This window comes from Poecilia reticulata, chromosome 7, assembly GCF_904066995.2.
Source record: "Poecilia reticulata chromosome 7, P_reticulata-male-v2, whole genome shotgun sequence".
Lineage (NCBI taxonomy): Eukaryota > Metazoa > Chordata > Actinopteri > Cyprinodontiformes > Poeciliidae > Poecilia > Poecilia reticulata.
The window spans coordinates 18,642,799-18,664,191 of NC_088836.1; the positions used below are offsets into that span (position 1 = coordinate 18,642,799).

Consider the following 21,393-nt stretch of genomic DNA (forward strand, 5'->3'; position numbering starts at 1 on the left):
TTCTTTTTTTCTGTTCTGATATCTGTTCCTCTTGTGTGTGGTTTAGGTTCAGAAAACAGGAGTGTTGTATTGGCCAGTACTGCCATTCAGCTTCTGGATGAGAGGAAATCCCCCATAGCTGCTGGTAAGTGGAAATTCAAGTGCTTCTTTCTCTCTGTCTCTCTTACACAAACACTCTTCAACACTGACAGAGACTGCGGTATTCTCTTCCTCACACTGCTGTGCTTTATATTCCTGCTCTACAGTTGTCCTCCCCCCTGCTTATTTTCCTCTGAAACACTTGCAGCCCACATGTTCTGGCTCTCTGTGTGTTTTCATGTGTCCAATTGCATCCGTTGTAGTGCACTGCACAGTACATAGCACAGTAGCACACAAAAGTATGTACCAACATGCATAAAATATCTAAATGTTTTATATGTAAAATATGTATATCTGGTGTTTGTGTTAATCTTGTATGCCAGCCACAAGTTGACTCAGAATGCCAACTGAGTAACTATGATTAGAGTTAGAGATTCACATAGGTTTATAGTGATTCATCTCTTGTCTGAGTATCATATCAGTTTTGGGCCTTTAGTGATTTCTTTGAATTTTCTGTAGGCAACAAAATGTTGAGATATGTCTGAAATGCCATGGATACACCCAAAATTATATTTAAGTGAATGTCCATTCGTCTCTGAAATACATTTTGTGCACCAGTTGTAGTTCACTTTTATAAAATCTCACTTATAAGTAATAGAAACTGAGGCTTAGAGCAAAAAAAAAAAAAATCAGACTGGAGTCACTCAGTAACTCGCAAGACAAAAAAAAGGAATTTCTAAAGATACACTATCCATATCAATAACAAAACAGCATAAAGTTGTTTTTTAAAACCCTTTTAGGACTACCATTATAAAGGTCTGCATGAGTATCTTTTTACATTTTTGGATGCTGCAGAGTCATTATTAGGAGCATTCCAATGTTCTTTACATCAATAAAATCCTTATAATCCCTATTTTCCAGGTTTGTATGCCATTAATCAATAATAACTGATTAAAATGCTTAAATGTGCAAAACAATCACAGGAATTCCATACATTTTATAATTTTTTGACATATTTTTGTAAATATGAAAAGTTTTCTAACTTTATTTTGCAAACTTGTCAATACAAAAGTTGCACACAAGCCTTCTAAACCAAACACAATTTATTTGGAGTTTTTTCAAAACTTAGTTTCAAAGTTACAGCCAATTTTCTAAAAACAAAAAAACGGGGGGAAAAAAAGAAATCCTTTTATCAGTGCAATCAGAATAAAGAAGTGCCCAAGACACATTGCACATTGTGCATCAACAGTAAAATACAAACATTGAAATTAACATGTGTCGGTCACTGTATATTGTTCATTGTTTGCATAAATCACAATAAAAATTACTTGCATTATTGCTGTCTGTCCACATGACAAAATCTCATGATAGCAAGGATTTGATGTTGTAGCATTCCTTCTGGAGCTGTGGAAGTCCTTGTGGCAGTTCCTGTCCACAATAACACAGAGAGGAAGTTTCACACATGAACGGAGTGTATTTTCCACAAAGCTTGCACTTTCTCCACCCCTTTGTTGCCTTTTCTTCAACGGATACCCCCTCAAAAATTGCAACAGGCAGGTGCCGATAGCTGGTAGTCGGAGCTGCTTGTGGCTCTTCTCCACAAAGCCCTGTTGTCAGTTGCTCCTGGAAGGCCTGATGTGTCAGAGGCTGCTGCTCCAGCTGTGCACACATCTTTTTGTGAATCAGATAGCTGTATCTATGAAATGGTGCAGGACAGTGTTGTACCATTTTTTGCACTTCCGCCATAAAGTGTAGGAGCCAATCGACTGGTCAGATAAGTCCACTCCCCCCATGAACCGGTTGTAATCCTTCACAGCTGATGACACTGGAACATACAAGACTTGATGCTGTCCTCCAGCCTTTCCCACTCGTCTGACTGCGTCTCCTTTGAAGGCCGTGTGCATGGTGGAACACACGCTGACCTCCCTCGTGTCCATCTACTTGATAAAAATGAGAGGTCCCTCTCTGAGCCATCTGATAGACCCTCATGGTGACTTTTGGTCAGAGCATTCTTGTTCGTCTTTGGGACACCAACTCTTGAACTTCTGTACGTCCCACATGCTCCAAACCCAAGCTTGTGAAGGTGGCAAAACAGTGCTGGGCTGGTGTAGAAGTTATCACAGTATATGTGATATCCAGATCCAAGATAGTCTTTGTTGATGAGTGACATCACAGCGTCAAAGGACAGCCCCTTTCCAGTTTTTTGAGTGGACCTTCCAGTATAAATCTGAAAGTCTGTAGTGTAGCCCGCGGACAACACAAAAAGTTTGATCCCCCACTTTGTCGGCTTATTTTTGATGTATTGTTTTAGCCCAATCTTGTCTTTAGTGGCTACCATTCTTTCATCCACACTAAGATTTTTCTGGGGGTGGTACACTGCTTTGCAGGCAACCTTCAAACTGTCGTACAGGGGGCGCAGTCTGTGCAGAGGGTCATATTCAGGTGTCCCTTTTTTTTGTCATTCTCTGCATCATCCTTTGGGTCACTCATGTGGATATTGAGGAAACGATCTCTGGGCATTACTGTCCCTGGATAAGAAACCCGAAATGCAGTGGTGGTTCTCCAAAAATCTTTCATTTGTGGTAGTTTTATCAGTCCCATGTACAGCGTAAGCCCAATATACGCATACATTTCATCAGCTGTGACATCAGTCCAAATAAATTTTTTTCCAGCAGCTAAATCTTTTGCTGCATTTTTGTTGGTATTTGCACAGATAGTCTTTATGGCAGCCGGGTCAAAATAGAATTTGAGTAGTTCTGATGGAGAAGGAATGTCATCATTTGAGAGGGGCGGCTGAACACTTGAGTATCGGCATGAGTTTCTGACCTTTTGCGTTTCTTTTTACTTGCTGGACCCTCCCGACTTCTTTTTCTTCCTCTACTTACCCACCACCACACTGTTGTTGTCCTCTTCATCATCCTCATTCAGCTCGTCGTCTTTCTCCTCTACACCATTGTCAGTACTGCACACAGACGTAACATTACAGATATATATATATATATATATATATATATATATATATATATATATATATATATATATATATATATATATATATATATATATATATGTGTATATATATATATATATATATATATATATATATATATATATATATATATAGAGAGAGAGAGAGAGAGAGCCCACTTACATCTCATGAAGTTGATCGATCCCTTCAAAGAAGTCCGCTTCCTCGTCACTGTCTGCGGTATCAGCATCTGAAGAATACCTCTCTTCTTCATTCTGGCCATTTTGAGCGGTGACGAACTCCAAGACTTCGGCCGCAGAGTAAAATCTTCTGACTCCATGTCTTCCCATAATTTTTTTTTCGTGTGTTCGTACCGTGTTTCCAAAAAGGTGTTGCGAAAAATATGGAGGTTAAAGTCCTATGCTTCAAAAAAATTTTCAAATTGAAAAATCTGGAACTTACAGTGACTTACAAATTTGAATTTGTTTTACTTTCTATTGCTCAAACCATAGGGAAGGTATCAGAACACAGGATTAATTTTGGCTTGTATCCATAATGCATCTTCAAATGATATCTGTGTGTGTGCTGTTAACATCTGAGGTCAAGTAGAACTGCAAGAATGTATCTTAAAAGTGGAAAGACATGATGATGGAACGAAAGAGGAGGATGATCTTTATGAAATTCAAAGATAAAATAAGAGAAGGAGTAAAAGGGCAGAGAAAGAGAAAATTATTTCACGGTGCCTGGATACGTTGACTTGAAAGCAGTGCATTGTGGGTAGTCTTTGCCTGGGGGAAACCACTGGAGCAGAAGGACAAAGATGGGAGAGTCTGTGTAGTGCCACTGCGTACACACCCAGTATGTGTTTGTGCATGACTATGCATTAGGGTTTGAGCAGAGTGATGCACAAGCAGCCCACGGTTTGCACCAGCCCACAGAATAATTTGACCCTGCTCATTTCATCGTTGTTCATTCAGCATAATAGCATTTACTCAAATCCTTCTGAGCAGCAAAACAAATGACTAATCAGTCAGAAGGATTTAGGAGAAACCTATTGTTGCAGTGGGTGCTGATGTGCAGTAATGATGATCACGCTTGTCCTATCTGTGTATGTCTGTAAGGAGGATTTTATATAAGACTATCAGATAGGGGGCGAGATGTAGGCAAGAATGCAAATTTAGCATAAGCCGGTTAGGGCCAGTTTTCACTGCCCTGCGCTCCACTGAGCTGCAGACTTGTGAATACGCCAACACGCTAACTTAACAGGACAGGCAAGTGACGTCACATGCCACTGGCCCTGCAGACATCACTGGAGTAACAATGTCGCCGTGCGTGTGCGTACATACTCGTTTACGCCAGCATGTCAGTTTGTGTGTGCGTCAGTGTTTGTGGTCACATCCCAGGCCACGTGCAGCGAAGCTGCTACCGTGAAATACACAGAACCGTACGACTCAGGTCAGGCATGAACACCGATGGCATCTGTGTGCCTCAATGTGCTGCTCTACTACACCGAGTAAACACACAGTGAGTTAAAATGCTGTTAATTACATGAATCTTCTCTCTAAACAAGTCAGTATGCACAAAACACACTAGATACATTGAAAGTAAAAAAAATCTAACTTATATTGTTTTCTAACATGTTTTTTTGTTAGATTAATGACCTATAATAATGTCTTAATTTAATGAATATGAATGTGTGCTATATATTTGTCTGTTACAGTTAAACTGAAAAGGATGTTGCGTTATATGTGCGGAAAAGTAAAAAAAATAATAATTTGGAATACTTTTGCATCACACAAAGCAGGCATTTCAACAAAGGTAGCATGGCCCTACCAGTGTCGAGCTACCCCAATGATTTAAACAATTACATTTTAAACACTTAAAAGAAATTGTCTGACTGTAAAGAACATGGAAACTAATGGATGCCACCAATTACTGTGAAATTGCAGACTGCTAATATTCACTACCAACGCATTTTGAATTGCCTTGTTGCTGAAAATGTACTATATAAATAAAATCACCTTACCTTATCTTAACAATTTAGTATGAGTTGTTATAATAAAGTAACCATAAACAGATAATGTACATCTGACTTGCTTGTTTGCCTGCTATTGTTATATTTCTACTAAACGTAAAAGAACAAATACCATCAATAACGTCAGAGAACCTTTTCAAAAATTTCAGCTAACCTTTTTTAACAGTTCCGCTTTGAAACTCCATTTGTGGGCTGTTTTTTTTTTTTTAACTAGCTAAATGCCTGAGTGAAAAGCCAGACTAATCAACCAGCTAATATCAGATAGTTTTATTCCCAATGTAACTTCATAAAGTGCAAAATAATGAAACTTTATCATAGTTTATACAATAAACATACCTACGTTAAAATTACTCCTTAGTGTTTATTCTTAATTTTACTTCTGTTTTTATCCGCATGAAAATGTAAATAAACCAAAGTTGTTGATAATGTTAATACAACCATAATAATCATATAAAAAACTTTCAATTTAAATTTTCATTTACACACAGTTCAATGTTGGTGTACCATGACAACATCCTACCAGACTATAATGGATACTGGCTGGAAGTTCTTGGATTTCTCGGTCTATTATAGTTCCTTTTCACTCTTACGGACACAGACCTTTTGAAATTGATAGCCAGTGTTCATAAAGTAATCAGGAACAATGTTTTCCTTTATTATATATAGTACATACTGAAGGAAATGTTTAACATTGTGTAACTGGTAATATGTTACAAACAAGACTGATTGGAAATATTGTACTTGCATGTGTAAACATCATTTGTGCAGCTGTTTTTTTTATTATTATTTTGATCTATGAACCCATAAAATACATACAAAAAGGCTTAGTCTAAGTTCTTTTCATTTTAGTTTGTTTCATTATTGCTTCAATGAATTCCCCATTTTGACAGGAAAGTATCCTTTCAAAAATATATTTCCTTCACCAAACCTTTTTAGCATTGCTAGGCACAGACACTTAAACATTTCTGTAATCTGACACATCTTTCTGTAAACACATGTACAAAGACACACATACTCTCTCAAGCACAAGTTAAGTCACAGGCTCATCTTTTCTTTTAAATGCACATCACTGATACAAATAGATGAGGACATGACTGACAACAGCTGCCTAATATGGTTCACTATGAGTCAAAAACAAACTCAAAATGATGAGCAGTAACAAAAAAACCTGATAAAATCTATAATTCATTCTAAAAATACCAAAGTGTTACATTACAAATACCTACAAGTACACACTTATAAATATATATTTGATTTCTTCTGTCATTGATATGCTTTTTTTCTTTTTTTTCTTTTTTTTTTAGATAAAACAAAATTTATATTGTTGAATTCAGCTTCTGAAATCTGCTTAAAGTGGAAGATACTCTTCTTATCAGTGCATAGTCAAATACCTGTGAAATGTAGCTACCCGAGTCTCAAATGTTAGGTACATTTATGCAAAAATTCAAAACAATTCTCACTCTTTGCACACATGTACAAACCCAAACATGGCATCCAGAGATAATTAGGTTAAAGGGAAGAGGCTTATAGAGTCCAGGGAAAACTTTACCACCTCTTAGGCAATAGCATTTTCCAGTGGTTCCTTTTCATCTGCAGTAGCATGATCGGCCCCCTGTGCTGCAGCCAGCTCCTCATTCTTCTTCAACTCGCGCTGATATTTGGCCATGATTGCCGCATAGGCACATCCATACACTGCTGCAGCCAGCATCATCAGACACACAATCCCACACACTACACCTGTGATGATCACTGTGGCAATGGCATGGCGCAGGTTGACAGGCCGATGCTTCTGCTTAGTTTCACACTCTGCCATGCCTCCTGCCCCTCCTCCTCCCGCTCCACCTCCACCTCCAACACCAAAACCCTCACCTATCGCCATGGGGACATGGAGAGAGTGGCTGGAGGGATGGGCATGGTTGCCATGGACGTGGCCTCTCAGTAGCTTCTCAGACTCTAGATGGTGTATGTTGGCAAACAGGTAATGGTAGCTTGTGGTCATACAGGCATGGAACAGCTGATAAGGAATTTTTTGCAAGTCTTTGTCCTTCATTCCTTCTGGTTGAGTGCAGAGAACTTCATCCACAACTCCACCTTGAGAGTAAGGAGAAACAGGTGAAGAAAATCAAGATAAAGGCATGAAAGAATGTGTTAAGTTGTCATTTCTACTCAGGAAATGTCACACAATTTCCCTTTAATGATGATTGTAGAATTTATGTTGAAGACCAGCTTCCTCTGTGTTAAGAAACATCTTTAACATGTTAAATGTGTGACATCTAAAGAGTTCTCTCTTCTGGATCACAAGACCCAAAGAAATTGGTTCTTCCACGAAAGGAATCAAATCAGGAGTTCATCAGTTTGCCTCTAGTTTCTTTTCAAATCCAGTGTCCTTTGGCACACACTTCCAATTCTGTCAACTTAATTATCCACTAGCTTTGTGTCTGTATGCTTACTTAAATCTGGGTCCATTGTGTTGTTTTGCACTAATTAGAATTTTCATCTGGCAAGAAAACATTTATGTCAGAGTATCATGGGCATGTAGGCGGACTATCTAACTCCATGAATGCCTTGGCTTCACTGCAGAGTGGTAATTTTGTTATCCAATGCCTGCTGCGTTTGGTCTAGCATGGGAAATTATACGGGTTGCTTTATCTGACTTAACAAACCAGAGAATTTACTGGAGATTCTCCTTCATGCATGAAGGACCTAAACGAGGAGCATTCAGCTGTAAATATTATATTTACTTACATAATACGTGCTAGTATGTATTATTAGCATGCTACACATAACAAAAAAAAATAAAGGGTAAAAAACAAATCTCTAGTTTGTGCTTTTCAACGCAGCCCACTAATAAAAGCAAGATTCAAAGGGAGCAGAAGAGAATGATCTACAATAAGAGAACATAACTTATATTCAAATGATACATATTTTGTATATTTTCAGGTAAGAGAAGTTGTATTTCTCTGTGTTTGCATGTTATTTCTACCCAACCGTTGCTGGAATATCTTTGTGTAAAAAGACTATTAAATAGTCTAGAATAATAAAATAGACTCCTCAGTGTCTAGAGTTCAAACCACCTGGGGAAACGCCCTCAGCAGCTGAGACACTGATAAAAGTCATTATTTTGCTGCCTTTCAGACATTTACTGTGGATTTTTGCTATAGCCACTCAATGTGAGGATCAGTAACAAAATGAGGGAGGACAGAAGTGCCATATTAAAAATTTGACTTGATTTGACAGAAATTCCATCATGGGAAACTTGTGATATAATAACATTGAACCAGTGGCAGATATCTCCCTGGTAATCTGGATTCCTGTGTGAATAAAGTTCCTAATCGTCTAACCTTTAAAGAGGTAGGTCTCCAGCCAGAGTTTGAGGCCAATAAGCTGGCAGTCACACCTCCAGGGGTTGTTTCGTAGTGTTATGCTGTCCAGGTGGGTCATGGTGTCCAACAGCGAGCGATCCAATCTTGTTAGTTTGTTGTTTGCTAAGCCCAGGTAGCTGAGGTTTTTCAGACTGTCCCCCATGACTCCCGGCAAACCCCACAGACTAACAAGAGACATAGTAAGAGAATCAGATTAAAGGAAGCTTTTGTGGTAATCTCTGGTAAACTGAAATTCATGTTGAACTCAAAGTTGACTCTTGCTCTCATCTTTCACTGCTACCTCAAATTGTGTAAGTGTTAAAAAAATCCCTTAATATAAATATTTCTATTTATATTAGAAATTTGGAATAATTTAAAAAATTATTCCAAATTTTTTAAATTTGGAATAATTTAAAAAAACAGCTTAGATCTATACAGAGCTTTTTATTTTGTTTTTACGCAATCCTCTTGTCACAATGGTAATATTGTTTATTTTTATACTTTATTGAAAAGACTGTACTGCACATCTCTTGCTACATTTAGCTTTGCAAGCTCTCTGGCTAACTGTTGCATCTTGTGCAGCTTTGTATTATGTATCTAGAATCAAGTGTGAATTAACCTTTTTATTGCAAAGGCTTGTGTTTCTAATCACTTCATGTTCAAAAATATTCCCAGAGTTTGGAAGGCCTTTGTCCCTTTTGTCTTGCATGTTCGAAAAAGGCTTTAAAAGATTAATTTCCAGACGCTTGAATCTCTTATTATTCTCAATGATCTTGAAATTCCTCTTGAAGAAATGTGTAATTATTTCACGTAGTTCTTTGGAATTAATTGAGTAGGTTTTTAGTCACTAAAACCTAATGTAATCTAAATAACCTAAATAAAATTGAGGTAAAATTTTATTTAGGTTAAATTATTGCAATTGCTTTTCCTTTTTATTCTTCAGTTTTTCAATGATGCTCGTGATGGTGTGACATTTTCAAGCATCTATACTTAACCTGTTGTGTGAGAGGTCAAGATGGGAAAGTGAGCGAATAGGCCCAAGCAGCCGTTTGTCAAGGTCTCTGATGCCGTTGTATGCCAGGCTGAGGCGCTGCAGAGTCCTCAGACCTTGTAGAGCAGTTGGTGAAATAAATGTTATAGAGTTATTAGACAGATCGAGAATGCGCACATGAGGTATTTCCTTGAAAGCCACCGATCCGAGTCCCCTGATACGGTTATCTTGAAGATACAGTTCCTGTGTGTCTGGTTGTAGTCTCCGAGGGATGTCATAGAGGCCTCGACCCCGACAGTCCACCACTTTAGTGTTGCTGTTGCAGCTGCACTCCTTTGGACAGGCATGTGACAAAGGCAGGGAGGAGAGGAGTGCACACACCAAAATCACTGTGGAGACACAGGAACGAGACATTGCAATGCCACGTGAGTGCATACTACATTGATCTAATTTGAATTTAATGGTAACACTTTATTTGAAGGGGTGTGCATAAGACTGACATGACATCTGTCATGAACATAAAAAAGTCTTTATGAATGTTTATGACATTTCATTCATAAACGTTTCATTCAGTAAATAATGACACTTTTAATGCAAAGTTGCTCAAAAAGTTGTATTGAAAGTCCATTAAAAATTCAAACTTTGCATTAGATTATCATAATTTACAAAATCATGCAAAGTTGGCACTTTTAATGGACTTTTAATGCAACTTTTAGAGCAACTTTGCATTAAAATTGTCATTGTTTACCGAATGACACTTCATGACAACTGTCATAAACATTCATAAAGACTTCTTCATGTTCATGACAAGTGTTATGTCATGTTTATGACAATGTCATGTCAGTCTTATGCACACCCATTCAAATAAAGTGTTACCAATTTAGTTGATAGTTTCAATTTCATTGCTCCCACGTACTGGCATGCGTAATTAACCACATCGTTTCAAAGTTTCCCATGTCCATGGTCACTCTCACATTTATTTTATTCCTACTTTACTTTGCTTTTATCCAGATGATTTTGCTTTTAAATTAAACTTATAACTAATGCGCACCACCAGTTCTTAGCAATAACACCTCCCCTCCCGCCCCCTTATAAAGTGACCCCTGGTAACTTCACCAAAGCTTCATAACCCCTCGCCCACACACAAATCTATACGCAGCACATACTGGGTGTCTGATTCCCTTTGAGATAACTTCACATGTCCATTCCTTCTGGAACATAACAGCATTATTTATAGCATTGGCTTGACTAGCTGGAGGCTCAATGAAATGAAGCTCGTACCCAAGTCTATGAGTGTAGCTTGCTCATAAGTTGCATCATAGCTGTTGCATAGGTAGAAAAACTGTGCCATGTTTATTATTATTTATCAAATTACTAAATCATTTTGATAAATGTTTCCTCCTACTAATTCCTATAAATGTTTTGTAAGTGGGGATTCATGGTGTTTTCTCAAATATGTCTCTGTTCTTTCTGTATAGGCCAGCAGGATTGCCATTGACTCGTCCGTTCTTATGAAACCACTGTAAAGCTAGTCAGAAGTCAATACTTTTTCTACTCACACATTATGAAACAAGTTCTCTTTCTCACACCCATTTCATTTGTAACCCAGCGGTCGTGATTCTGTTTGTGACCCTTTACTGACCCCTCAAAACTGTGTACTCAGTTGGAATAATCCGTGGTCAGGTCTCCTGATAGACGGCAAAGTTTGCTTTGTTTGTGTCTCTTTTTTTCATTTGCTGCGTGAGCGGAGTGTGTGGGTTATCAGCAAACATGCTTTTAAATTTGCATATAAAATCACGTGCACAAGCACTATAACATATAAACCCCTCCTCAGTGTCAAAAAAAGTGATTTCATTGTGGCATGAATTTTTATTCATTTCTACCACCATTTAGCAGCCTCCAGAAATGATCTACATACACTCTTGGGGTCGTGACCCCCAGCTTGGGAATGAATGGATTAAATGACACCTATTTACTTCACAGTCTGCTCTTTGAAGCACTCGGGGCCACAGAAACCACAACTCTTCTTTGAGCTTGAAGAAATATGTTACAAGTACCGGTACTTTTACATTTCTCTTAATTCCCCTAGCAAGTGTTGCAGATTTCCTGTCAAGTTCAACACAAGAAGTTAGCTTCTTGTGTTGACTGGGAATCTTTTAGGTCATTTGGGTCATTTGGTCTTCATAGCATGTACATAAAGAAATGTAATTACATGAGCTTTTTTTTTTGTGCATTAGTTGAAAAACAAACTCTCGAGTGTTCATATAGACATGGCACGAGCCGAGATGGGCATTATAACAGGAGCTATGAAATGAGGTCAATGCAAAGGACTGGCTTTTTGCTGTTGTGTCCCTTCATGATAAAGCCGATAACAAGAAGTTCGTAATGACATGCCCACATTACCCATATCAGTTGCAACTGTGAATAACCTCAACTGTCAATATCACACTAATTGCAACGTGTAAAAAGAATAAACGCTCACCTGATATGAAGCAGTTAGTGTAGAAAAGTGATTATAATAATTAATTTAAGTTACAAATCCTGATTAATGCCTCATAACCCTTGCACACCCACATAGAAATTACACTCACAAAACACCAGCGATGGAGATCCTACCTCTCATTTCTGCCAGGTTCTGGGCCGTGTTGTGTTCAGGGTTCTTTTAGCTCCCTTTTGGTATTGCAGTGAGTCTCACTGGTGTAGGATCCATTTGTCGTCATTGAGGTTGAGATCGTCTGGTCCCGGCTCTCATTCGGTTGGTCTGATCAATGGGTGGCAATTGGAGAGCAAAAAGAAAAGCGGCAGAAACCAGCGTTGCCCTCAGGTTTCCCAGCAGTGCCTGCGAGGGCATGAAACCCCATCAGAGCAGGCAGATCAGAGCGCTAGCTCACTGCCAGCCAGTCTGGAAATCACTCGAGTTCGGAGCTCTTCCTCTCTCTCCCTCTCTCTCTTCTTGTCTATCTCTCTTGCTCTCTATCTCTCCTTTTGTTGCTCTCTTACTATCTCCCAAATCCTCACATGGCTTCCTGAATGTTTTTGTTCCTAGTGTTTGCCGTTCTTAGTACGTTGCCATTTCTCATGACTAGAATTTGTTGTTCTATTGACACCAAATCAACATTTGGCCCTGTCTGTCTTTCTCTCTGTTTTGCTCACTCTTCACCCCTCACCCCTCCTCCTCTATCCCCAGTTGCATTGGTGTATATGATGGTGTGTCATCTCCCTCTGGACAGCTGTGCCTCCTAAATCATAGCACAAACACATTCACCAACATCCATGTTTCACCTCCTGTTACTCTGGCAAGAACTGAACAAGACAAAATTAGATCGGGAATGCAGCGAGGCAATAAAAATACTCATGCACTTAAATACACAATGCCTATTGCTGTGGCACGCTTTGATAATATTATGCATAAGCCGTGGGCAGAGGGGCTGGCAGAACACGCCCTCAGCACAGCAACGCAGCTTGCACAAATGCACATGTTGGTGCACACATACAGTTCGACATTGGGAAGCTGCAATAAATTTGCTTGGATTTATTTTATTTTTTTTTCCTTTCATTGCTCATTAAAAGATTGACTGTTAGGCTGATGTTACTGCACGAATCCTTGTTGATATTAAGCTGTTTTGATGCTTGCTAGCTCACTCTGGTTTCTGGGTATTTGCCCTTCTGTTTGACAACATCCTGTTCTGTTCTTATTGTGGGTCTACTATTTGCTTGTTTTCCCATCTGTAAAAGCAACTTACAAATTGAATACAAGAGGACATATTAGACTTGAACATTGAGCTTTCCAGTAGTTTTAAAATGTGTATAAACATGTAGAGAATAATCTGCACACAGACACTCGCATTCACAGCCATGTTTGAAACATTACTGAACCAAACCTATGCGGGAAAATAAATCTTCACATTTGTGATGTTGTATTAGATATACTAAATGAATGTATGTTAATGTATTTAGTTACTCTGTTCTGAAAATTTTCTGCAAAACAAAAAAAAAGTTATTTCCTGTTTTGCTTTAATCTACTGTTGTCATGGTGAGTGCAGGAGACGGTCAGGCAGAAGTTAGATGACATTAGGTTTAATGAAATGACCAGACCACAGTGGAATCCACTCAATTCAAGTGAGCAGTGGCTGACTGACAATAGCTGCATTCCCATTACAAATGTGTGCAAATCGTTTTGTGTGTGTTCTTAGTGGAAGATGTAAATTTCTATTTTTGAACTGTGAGAGAAAGCCAAAGTACCCAGAGAGAGCATATGTATGCACAGGGAGAACATGCAAACTCCATGCAGAAAAGACTGTGATCCAAAATATTGAGTCAGTTGATCTGAATAGAAATTCAAACCCCACTTGAATTGCTCACCCAATTCAAGTGGGGAGGGGTTGTACAAAGAAACCATCACATTTTATTAATTTATTTCACAATTATTAAAATGGATTGGTCTATTTGCTTTTAAAGTAATAAAATGTGAATAAGTGCAAAGGGTTTGAAAGCATTTGTACGGTACATTTATTCTATCCTTACTAGAATCCTAAATCAGTTGGCTGCAAACCAGTTGTCATCCCCCCTGCCTGGGACAGAACTGATTGGAGATTGGTGATGGGATGGATTTAGAATGGATTTTCTGTCTCTTCATCTTTATGCTCATAAACCCAGCTCAGCGCCTAAATACTTTCAAGTTCTTAAATCAATCATACATAGGGAAATTAAATGTTTATACGTGGAACAAAAATAATTTCCGTGTCTTAGTGGAATGGATTTGAGTTTTTGTTTTGAATTGTCATTCCTGTGCATTCTAAAAATCAGTGTAATTACTGCCATTGCACAGAACGAAGCCCTGAAGCTGCTGTTGTAGATTTATGCTCCAACCATAAATTTATTTCCTTAATGAATGTGCTGTTTCTTCAATTCAAATGCCACGTGGAATAGATTGCAAGAATTCACCGTTTTCCTGTCTGACGACTCTGTGTCTGTAGTCGTCCTTATCATCCAAGCTCTACCTTTTTCCATCTCTCCTGTTTCCATTCCTGTTGCCCAGCATCTTAAATTAGCCTCTCCTCCCGGGTTTTTCATGTGGGTGTAGAGATGGTGGGCTGCCCAAAGGATCTGGCAAAGCTTAGGATGGGATAATCTGCACCTGTTCCTATGGGCAAGAGCTAAAATGGGTCACAGTAGCACCACACCACATGAAAATATTCGCACAATTACGTCGTCAGTACACTGGGAAGTGAAAACACATTTTTAGCTTGTTTTTTATTGTGAAAATGGTCAGCCTGAAGAATGCAAATAGATCTGTTGACTGTTTCGCCCAAAGGTTATTTAACCTTAAATGTCATACATAACAAGCTGTTCTAGTGGCGTGAAGGGATTTACCTCTCTGATGTAAGTAAAAGTCTCCTTCAGGTTTTATCTAGATCTGAATTTCATTCAGGGTTTTTAAAGAAGGTCTGCCAGAGACTGGAAGTCTACTTGCTCGTCTGAATGCATAAAGTGAATACATAAAGTGTCGGTGCCAAATTCTAAAATTTGGCATCGACAGCATACAGAAGTTGCTACATGTGTTCGGTATTAAGGTGGGAGTTCAGCATTCAGTCGAGCTCTTTTTGTAGAAGACCTCCGGTTGTGTTGGAATCAGTAATGAATAATATTGTCAGCTTTTTTTTAAAACTCGGCTAACTGGAATAAACGGAGTAAAAATTCTAGTTGCAATTCAGTCTTTGCCTTAAGAAAAGGACTTCAAGTACCTTGCTGTATTTTTACAAATGTATTCTGCTATTCCTACTGACCACTCAAATAGGACAGATTAAATTACTGTTGTGTTTTACTGATGACAATCTATGTGAATGCAACAATCTATTTTAATTTGCTTAGTTTTCTTTTTTATTTTGTGTCTCTGAGTGGAGAGAGTGGTAATTGCTGGTTCTGCAGCAATTTTACCAAAAAATAACAAATTGATCGTACCTGCTTATGGAAAAGGAAGATAATTTATCTCCAAAGTATCTTTAAAGTTTCTCAAATTATAAATATTGGCATCATATAGCCAATGCATTAAGCGAGACAATACTGATTAAAATACTGTTTATTTTTATATATATATATATCATTTCACATCTCACTGAATGACAGCAATTTAAATCCTGTTTATTTTTATTTTAGTAAGGTTTTTCCATTTATTCTATCAAATCTGCTATTGAAATAAATCTTTGTCAGCAAAAGTAATAGATTCTGCCTGTTGCGAATGTATCTTTCTTTTCTTTTGCAGCAAAATCTGAGCAATGTGTCATATTCCACAACAAATAACTATAACTAATAATAGTAATGACTAACCTCATATGAAGCACTTACACATAACAATTTGATCAAATCCAGAAAAATGTGCTAACATATTGGTAATATTCAGTCCACTTGTCCATTTGGTCCAAGTTAGGAAGCAATGTTTGTGCACTGAAGTTGTTTTTTTTTTTTGTTTTTTTTTTGCATGTTATATTGCATTCACACTATGTTCTTAATGCTTTTTGTGATTGTAACTTTTATTTATTGTTTTGCATCTCTTTCAGCTGTTGGCATCCAGATGAAGTTGGAGTTTTTCCAGAGAAAATTTTGGACAGCCAGCAGACAGGTACCTAGTGACATGATGCTCATTCCATGATTGAAGTGCAAACACATTTTCAAATCTAAGCACATAAACCAAAAACACAGAGTAAAAACTAAAGGTTCGTGTTTTCCTCTTGATGTTTAACATACTGTTCTAAATTCTAATCTTTCTTTTCCAAATTTCTGTCTTCCTTTTTTATGATAACCTCTTTTTAATATTATATTAATATTAATTTCTGGCTGACTGTCTGTCCTTTCATCTTTCCATCAGTTGACTTACTGCAGGAGACAACATTCACCATAGTCTCAGGCCCGGTTCACAAGGAGTCGAGCATTTATAAAGAAATTTTTGCTATTTGTAAGAGTGAGGCACATGCAGAATAGAGAGAGACAATAAGGTCGATTTTTTTTTTTTACCAACCTCATCATTTTAAAAAAGATGTGGCTCACTTGAAAGCCACATCCAGAGTGGATCTAAAATGTATCCACTCTGGTTTCAAACATGATCAATTCTGGTCTGTAAAGATGCCAAATCTGTGTGGAAACTCGGCCTGAGTTACTTTTGCGGTTACACCTAAACTCATCTCCGTGTGGAATGGGCCTCAGTTTGGCGAAAATTCAGAATTTCTTAATGTCAGTCAAACGAAAAATTTATCTAAACGAGTACAACAGACAAACAAATGAAACACTCAAAAATCACTTAAAATACAGTATTAACGCATGGATTCATCGCTACGTGGAGTCATTGATAAATGTTCACTACTTAAAAAAGTAGTGCCAATGTAAATAACTGTCTGATGCTGAAGTGATGTGATCTAACAAAATTTGAAACATTGTGTTCATTGCTTCAATATAAAATGTTGAGGGATGAGTCATTTTTCAAAAGTTCTTATTTCAGCGGATGGCTGTTTCCCAGAGAGCATGCTGGCCTATTTCTTTTCAAGCTAAAACCCTGACAGCTTATTGGTTTCTTCCATGATCAAAATTACAAAACACATCCTTTGATGCATGTGTGGCAATGTGCAGCATTTCCAATACTGTATAAAATGCAGAATATAACTGAATGCTGCATTGCTACTTTTACTTTTTAAAATACTTGTATTTTTGCCACTCACAGTGTGAAATTACAGGCACATTGGGCTCAGCAGGGATTTTTTTTTCCATCTCTTGAGTAGATAGTTGCTTTGTTAAGTGTCAGACATCATTTCTCATTCCTTGCTCTTTGTTACTACAAAATATGCCTTTTAAATCTTCAACTTATGAACTCATATTTGAGCTAGAAACATTGTCACTGCTTCTTATTTAACTTGTTGCTACAATGAGCCAGTTATGTAACCTTTTTAATTGGCAATTAATTTATCACAACATCAGGGTTTTTTTTTACCTAAATAGTGGGTGAAGCAGAATGAGCACTGTTCAAAGCACTTTAACTAATTTAATGCCAAACATTTCCCTACGAATGAAACACTGAGATATAGCAGTATATGCCAGTAGTGCTCTGCTTTAGAAGATTAGGTTACTACTACCACACAGTAATTAAGTACAGAAAAACAGGAACATTTCTTAAAAACAATGTTCCATCTACTCTGTCCTCTTGCAAGAACTCTTTTATTTTTATGTAACTGGAACAGCACCCTCTGCTGGTTTGCTTGAATTCAGACGTGTGAATCAGACTTTCTTCCTCTTAAGAGTCAAACTGCAGTATTCAGCTGCAGAACAAGCACATCTGGGCATTTATTAGAACTGCGTTTGTCTAATAAGTCACACCTACAATCTATCACAGCTTACAAGTCAGTTACACTTAAATTTCTTGTTGCATTTTTAACAGATGACAATCATCACTCATTCACACATTTTTACCATAGTAATTTTCTCACCTTAAATGAATAAATATATTTTGTTTGTGTTTTTTTTCAGTGTGCAGCATTAGATGGGAAATGCTCCATAAGCTGTGATGATGAGGTCAGACATTTTTCCTCTTCTCAGTCCATGATCTTTTGTTCGACGACTCTGCCCTAAACTATGTTTTCTAATTGACAGAACATTAACTGCTACCTCATTGACAACAATGGCTTCATTCTTGTAGCAGAAGACTATACACTGGTGAGACATACAAGCACGCATCTCGTTTTTGATACTGTTGCACAGACTGCTGTCTCTCTCTCTCTCTCTCTCTCAAAGTGCTGTTTGAGCATGTACCTTCTGCTTAGCTGTCACCAGACATGCTGTCATTCTGACTCTGGCTCATCCGAAACAAGTCCGCTGGCTGTCATTGCCCTTCTCTTCCCCTGCATGTCCTTTTTCTGCGTCCGCCTTTGTGTTCATGTGCTTAATCTTTTCCTATCTTTTTAATTTAATAAAACATTATTATTATCTACTGGTTAGTCCTGATATATTTTGAATGTATGTTTAAGGCAGTTCTCACCATGCATGGTAGCAAGTTTCTTGGTTCAAGGTGTTTTAAAGTTTTTACATGTTGCTCTGAATGTACACGTTTTGGTATGTGGCCTTATTCTTATTTAGATGATTAAAACACATCAGTTAAAATTAACTGGCATATTATCTTGCCTTTTCCATTTCGGAGACCTTAAGTATCAGTTTTTTTGTTTTGTTTTGTTTTTTTGTCAGGTAAAGTGTTTGAGAAAACATTCTTATTTATGCACATGATCTAGCCAAGAGGCCATTTAAAGAAAAGTTAGTCCCTCCAGGACATTGCAATGTTTTTGTGATTGTTGTGGCCAAAAAAATCACGTAGAAATACAACATTTAACATAAATTGCATATAAAATTGATGCCGATGAAATCCTGGATAATATTTACTCTGAGGAACCTATGCATGGCAAGGTGGCCGCTTTAGGAGGAATGTTGACTGCAGCGCAGGTAGAAACCCTGTCTTCACAAATACGAGTTAAATCGAAATTGAGTCAAACTCTGCTTTAGCAGAGTGTTCATTTAACACACGCACTTGGGCTGTCACACTTAATCTATTTTTAATTATGTTTCCTCCAAACAGATGCGCAAACCCTGATATTTTAATTGCGTCTAAACTTTAAAGGGCTTAATAACCAATTTTAATAAAACTAATAATAAAAAGGTAGTTTGTTGGTTGGTTCCGTTGTAATAGAAACCTATTAGTGACTGTTGTATAATTTACTTTGAAGCAACTGTAAGATAAAATCATAATAAATAAAACCATTTTGTTTGAACTAACTTTCATTTCCAGAAGTGTATTGTTGTCATGGAAAAAAAATACGTTTTTGAACATGTTATGGCAATTATTCTGTACAAACACGGAAATATATTTTACAAACATACTTATCTTGTATAAATGTGACAATATATTGTGTAAATATGATCTTTTTTTGAATTAATGGGATAATTTCCTCCAGATGTTGGCAGTAGTAGGCTTTTAGGTTGCACTGACAATGAAACTCAACAGAAGGAAGAAGCTGGCATATCGAGTTAATTTGGGATACATGTGGTGAGGAATGCCTGGCTGAAAATAGGGACTGCTCGTTGTCTCGATTCCTACAGAAACCACATTGCGTGAATCTACATGCCACATGAAATTAGGGTTTAAATCAATGCGTTGCATGAGCTGCCTCCTTTTATCTCTGTTCTACACAAATGGGGAGAATAAAACAGATATTTTATTGTACTCTGAGTAATAACGCATCTATGTTGAACACATTTAAAGCGGTTAAACTATGAAGCCTCCCATAACTCTCCTATGAGGAAGAGTTATAGGATGGTCAGTGAGGAAGGTTTGAGAAGAGAATCGAACTGATTTTTCCTTCTGTGCAGTTCTCAGAGTGTGCATACTAATAATGACTTCATCCACGTTGCGCAGCAGCATCCTCATCTCTACATGCCTCCAACCAACCTGAAATATAACTTGACCAACTACTGTAAATTAGCCTTTACACTGAAAGCATAATATTGCCATCATCTTGTTGAAATGACCATGTTTATACAATATAATTATCATTCTTATGGAATATAATTATCATGTTTATACGACATGATTATTATGTTTGTACAATATATTGTATTTGTAAAATATGAATATGGTGCTATAGCATAATAGTGTTCAAAAATGTCTTTTTTTCCATACACGTTTAAATTTACAGCTACAAATTAATGTAGAAACATTCATCTATCAGCACCAGTATGACAATACAAAGCCACAGAAGTTAGTGAAAGCATCAAAAGTCAATGAAGAGAGCAGATAATGTGTTACAAAAAAAAGATCAGTTGTACCAAAAGTAGGACCTTAAACAATTAACTCATCGGCTTGTTTTTCAGGTAGCATCGGTGCTACCTGAAAAACAAGGTAGGCTTTTCCATAAATGGTCCAAAATGTGCACTTTCAAATTCTGGAGTATAATAATCTATGCATATGATATAATTGCTTATATGGTTAGATTTTGTATTAAAACTATTGCAGATGGGCAATACTTTTTTCATTAAAAAACCTTTTGTCCTTTCTTTTTCAGACTGGAAATTTTTTTGGTGAAGCAGAAGGAGCTGTAATGAATAAGTTGCTGCAGATGGGCTCTTTTAAACGGTAATCCATGTGTGCATGCGTGCGTCTGCGTGTGTATATTTGTGTGCACTTGAAAGTTCAAGTCCGAGTACATGCATAAGTGTGAGTGAATGTATATTTGTACAAACGTGCAAAAAAATAAAAATAAATCAAAAGGCAGGTTGCCAAACGTCTTTTTTTGTGCGGACAGCGACAAAAGAATTAAGAGAAAGTTCAATGCATACATTTCCACACGATACACACATCCTCACAAACAAACAGCATGTGGACAAACATACTGTTCTTGTCAAGAACCTCTATCTCGAGGATCTGTATTTTCAGATTTAGCTTGGTTACCTTGCCTGGTGTTCCACAGCAGAGATGCCCTCAAGCCAAAAACACACAAACTTTAGCTGTAATATAAATCAGTTGTGGAATGATGTGAAATTTGTGAAATCTTTGCCTAGTTACAGAGCTTTGTGTAAATTAGTATTTCACTGAAGCTTGCAACCACATTCCCAAGCCTGCAGCAAGGCAGTACCCTCCATTCCTTTATACGTATGGGACGTGGGTGAGGGGGAATTTCTCTGCGTAAAACTGCAAATCATTGCATAATTGCAAAACCCAGCCCATAGTTTATAAAAATGAACCCTTAACATCAGACAGCTAATAGTTTACAGACCCATCCATAAAAACAAGGGCCCTACAAGTGCTTTCTCAGAATCCTTAAAGTTGGTTGAAGACGGATTTTTGAAGATTGACCAAGACGTATATTGAAGGAGTAACATGACTTGTTTTGTCATGTTGACTTTGTCATGTAAAGGCTCTGTTAGCATGATG

At 37.5% G+C, this 21,393-nt stretch overlaps 2 protein-coding genes across 2 annotated transcripts in view; one reads left to right on the forward strand and one right to left on the reverse strand.

Moving 5' to 3' along the window:
• Nucleotides 1–21,393, forward strand: part of cacna2d3a (calcium channel, voltage-dependent, alpha 2/delta subunit 3a) — a 113,314-nt gene that overhangs the window by 79,540 nt on the left and 12,381 nt on the right. Inside the window, exons 26-30 of the mRNA XM_081609056.1 lie at nucleotides 47–124; nucleotides 15,992–16,053; nucleotides 17,946–17,990; nucleotides 18,069–18,131; nucleotides 20,525–20,595. Coding sequence (XP_081465182.1) covers nucleotides 47–124; nucleotides 15,992–16,053; nucleotides 17,946–17,990; nucleotides 18,069–18,131; nucleotides 20,525–20,595 — 319 coding nt within the window. The remainder of the gene's footprint in view (nucleotides 1–46; nucleotides 125–15,991; nucleotides 16,054–17,945; nucleotides 17,991–18,068; nucleotides 18,132–20,524; nucleotides 20,596–21,393) is intronic.
• lrtm1 (leucine rich repeat transmembrane protein 1) lies at nucleotides 5,716–12,612 on the reverse strand. Its single transcript, XM_008413827.2, has 4 exons — nucleotides 12,051–12,612; nucleotides 9,439–9,823; nucleotides 8,423–8,628; nucleotides 5,716–7,172 (listed from the first exon to the last, which is right to left on the reverse strand). The coding sequence occupies exons 1-4, from the start codon at nucleotides 12,055–12,057 to the stop codon at nucleotides 6,637–6,639; spliced, it is 1,134 nt and encodes a 377-aa protein (XP_008412049.1). The 5' UTR covers nucleotides 12,058–12,612; the 3' UTR covers nucleotides 5,716–6,636.

What these genes read in the sequence shown, in the direction of transcription:
- lrtm1 (XM_008413827.2), bottom strand. An exon ending in CTTGACCTCTCACACAACAG is followed by an intron (nt 8,629 to 9,438) that starts GTTAAGTATAGA and finishes GTCTCTTGTTAG; the next exon opens with TCTGTGGGGTTTGCCGGGAG. An exon ending in GGAGACCTACCTCTTTAAAG is followed by an intron (nt 7,173 to 8,422) that starts GTTAGACGATTA and finishes CTTACTCTCAAG; the next exon opens with GTGGAGTTGTGGATGAAGTT.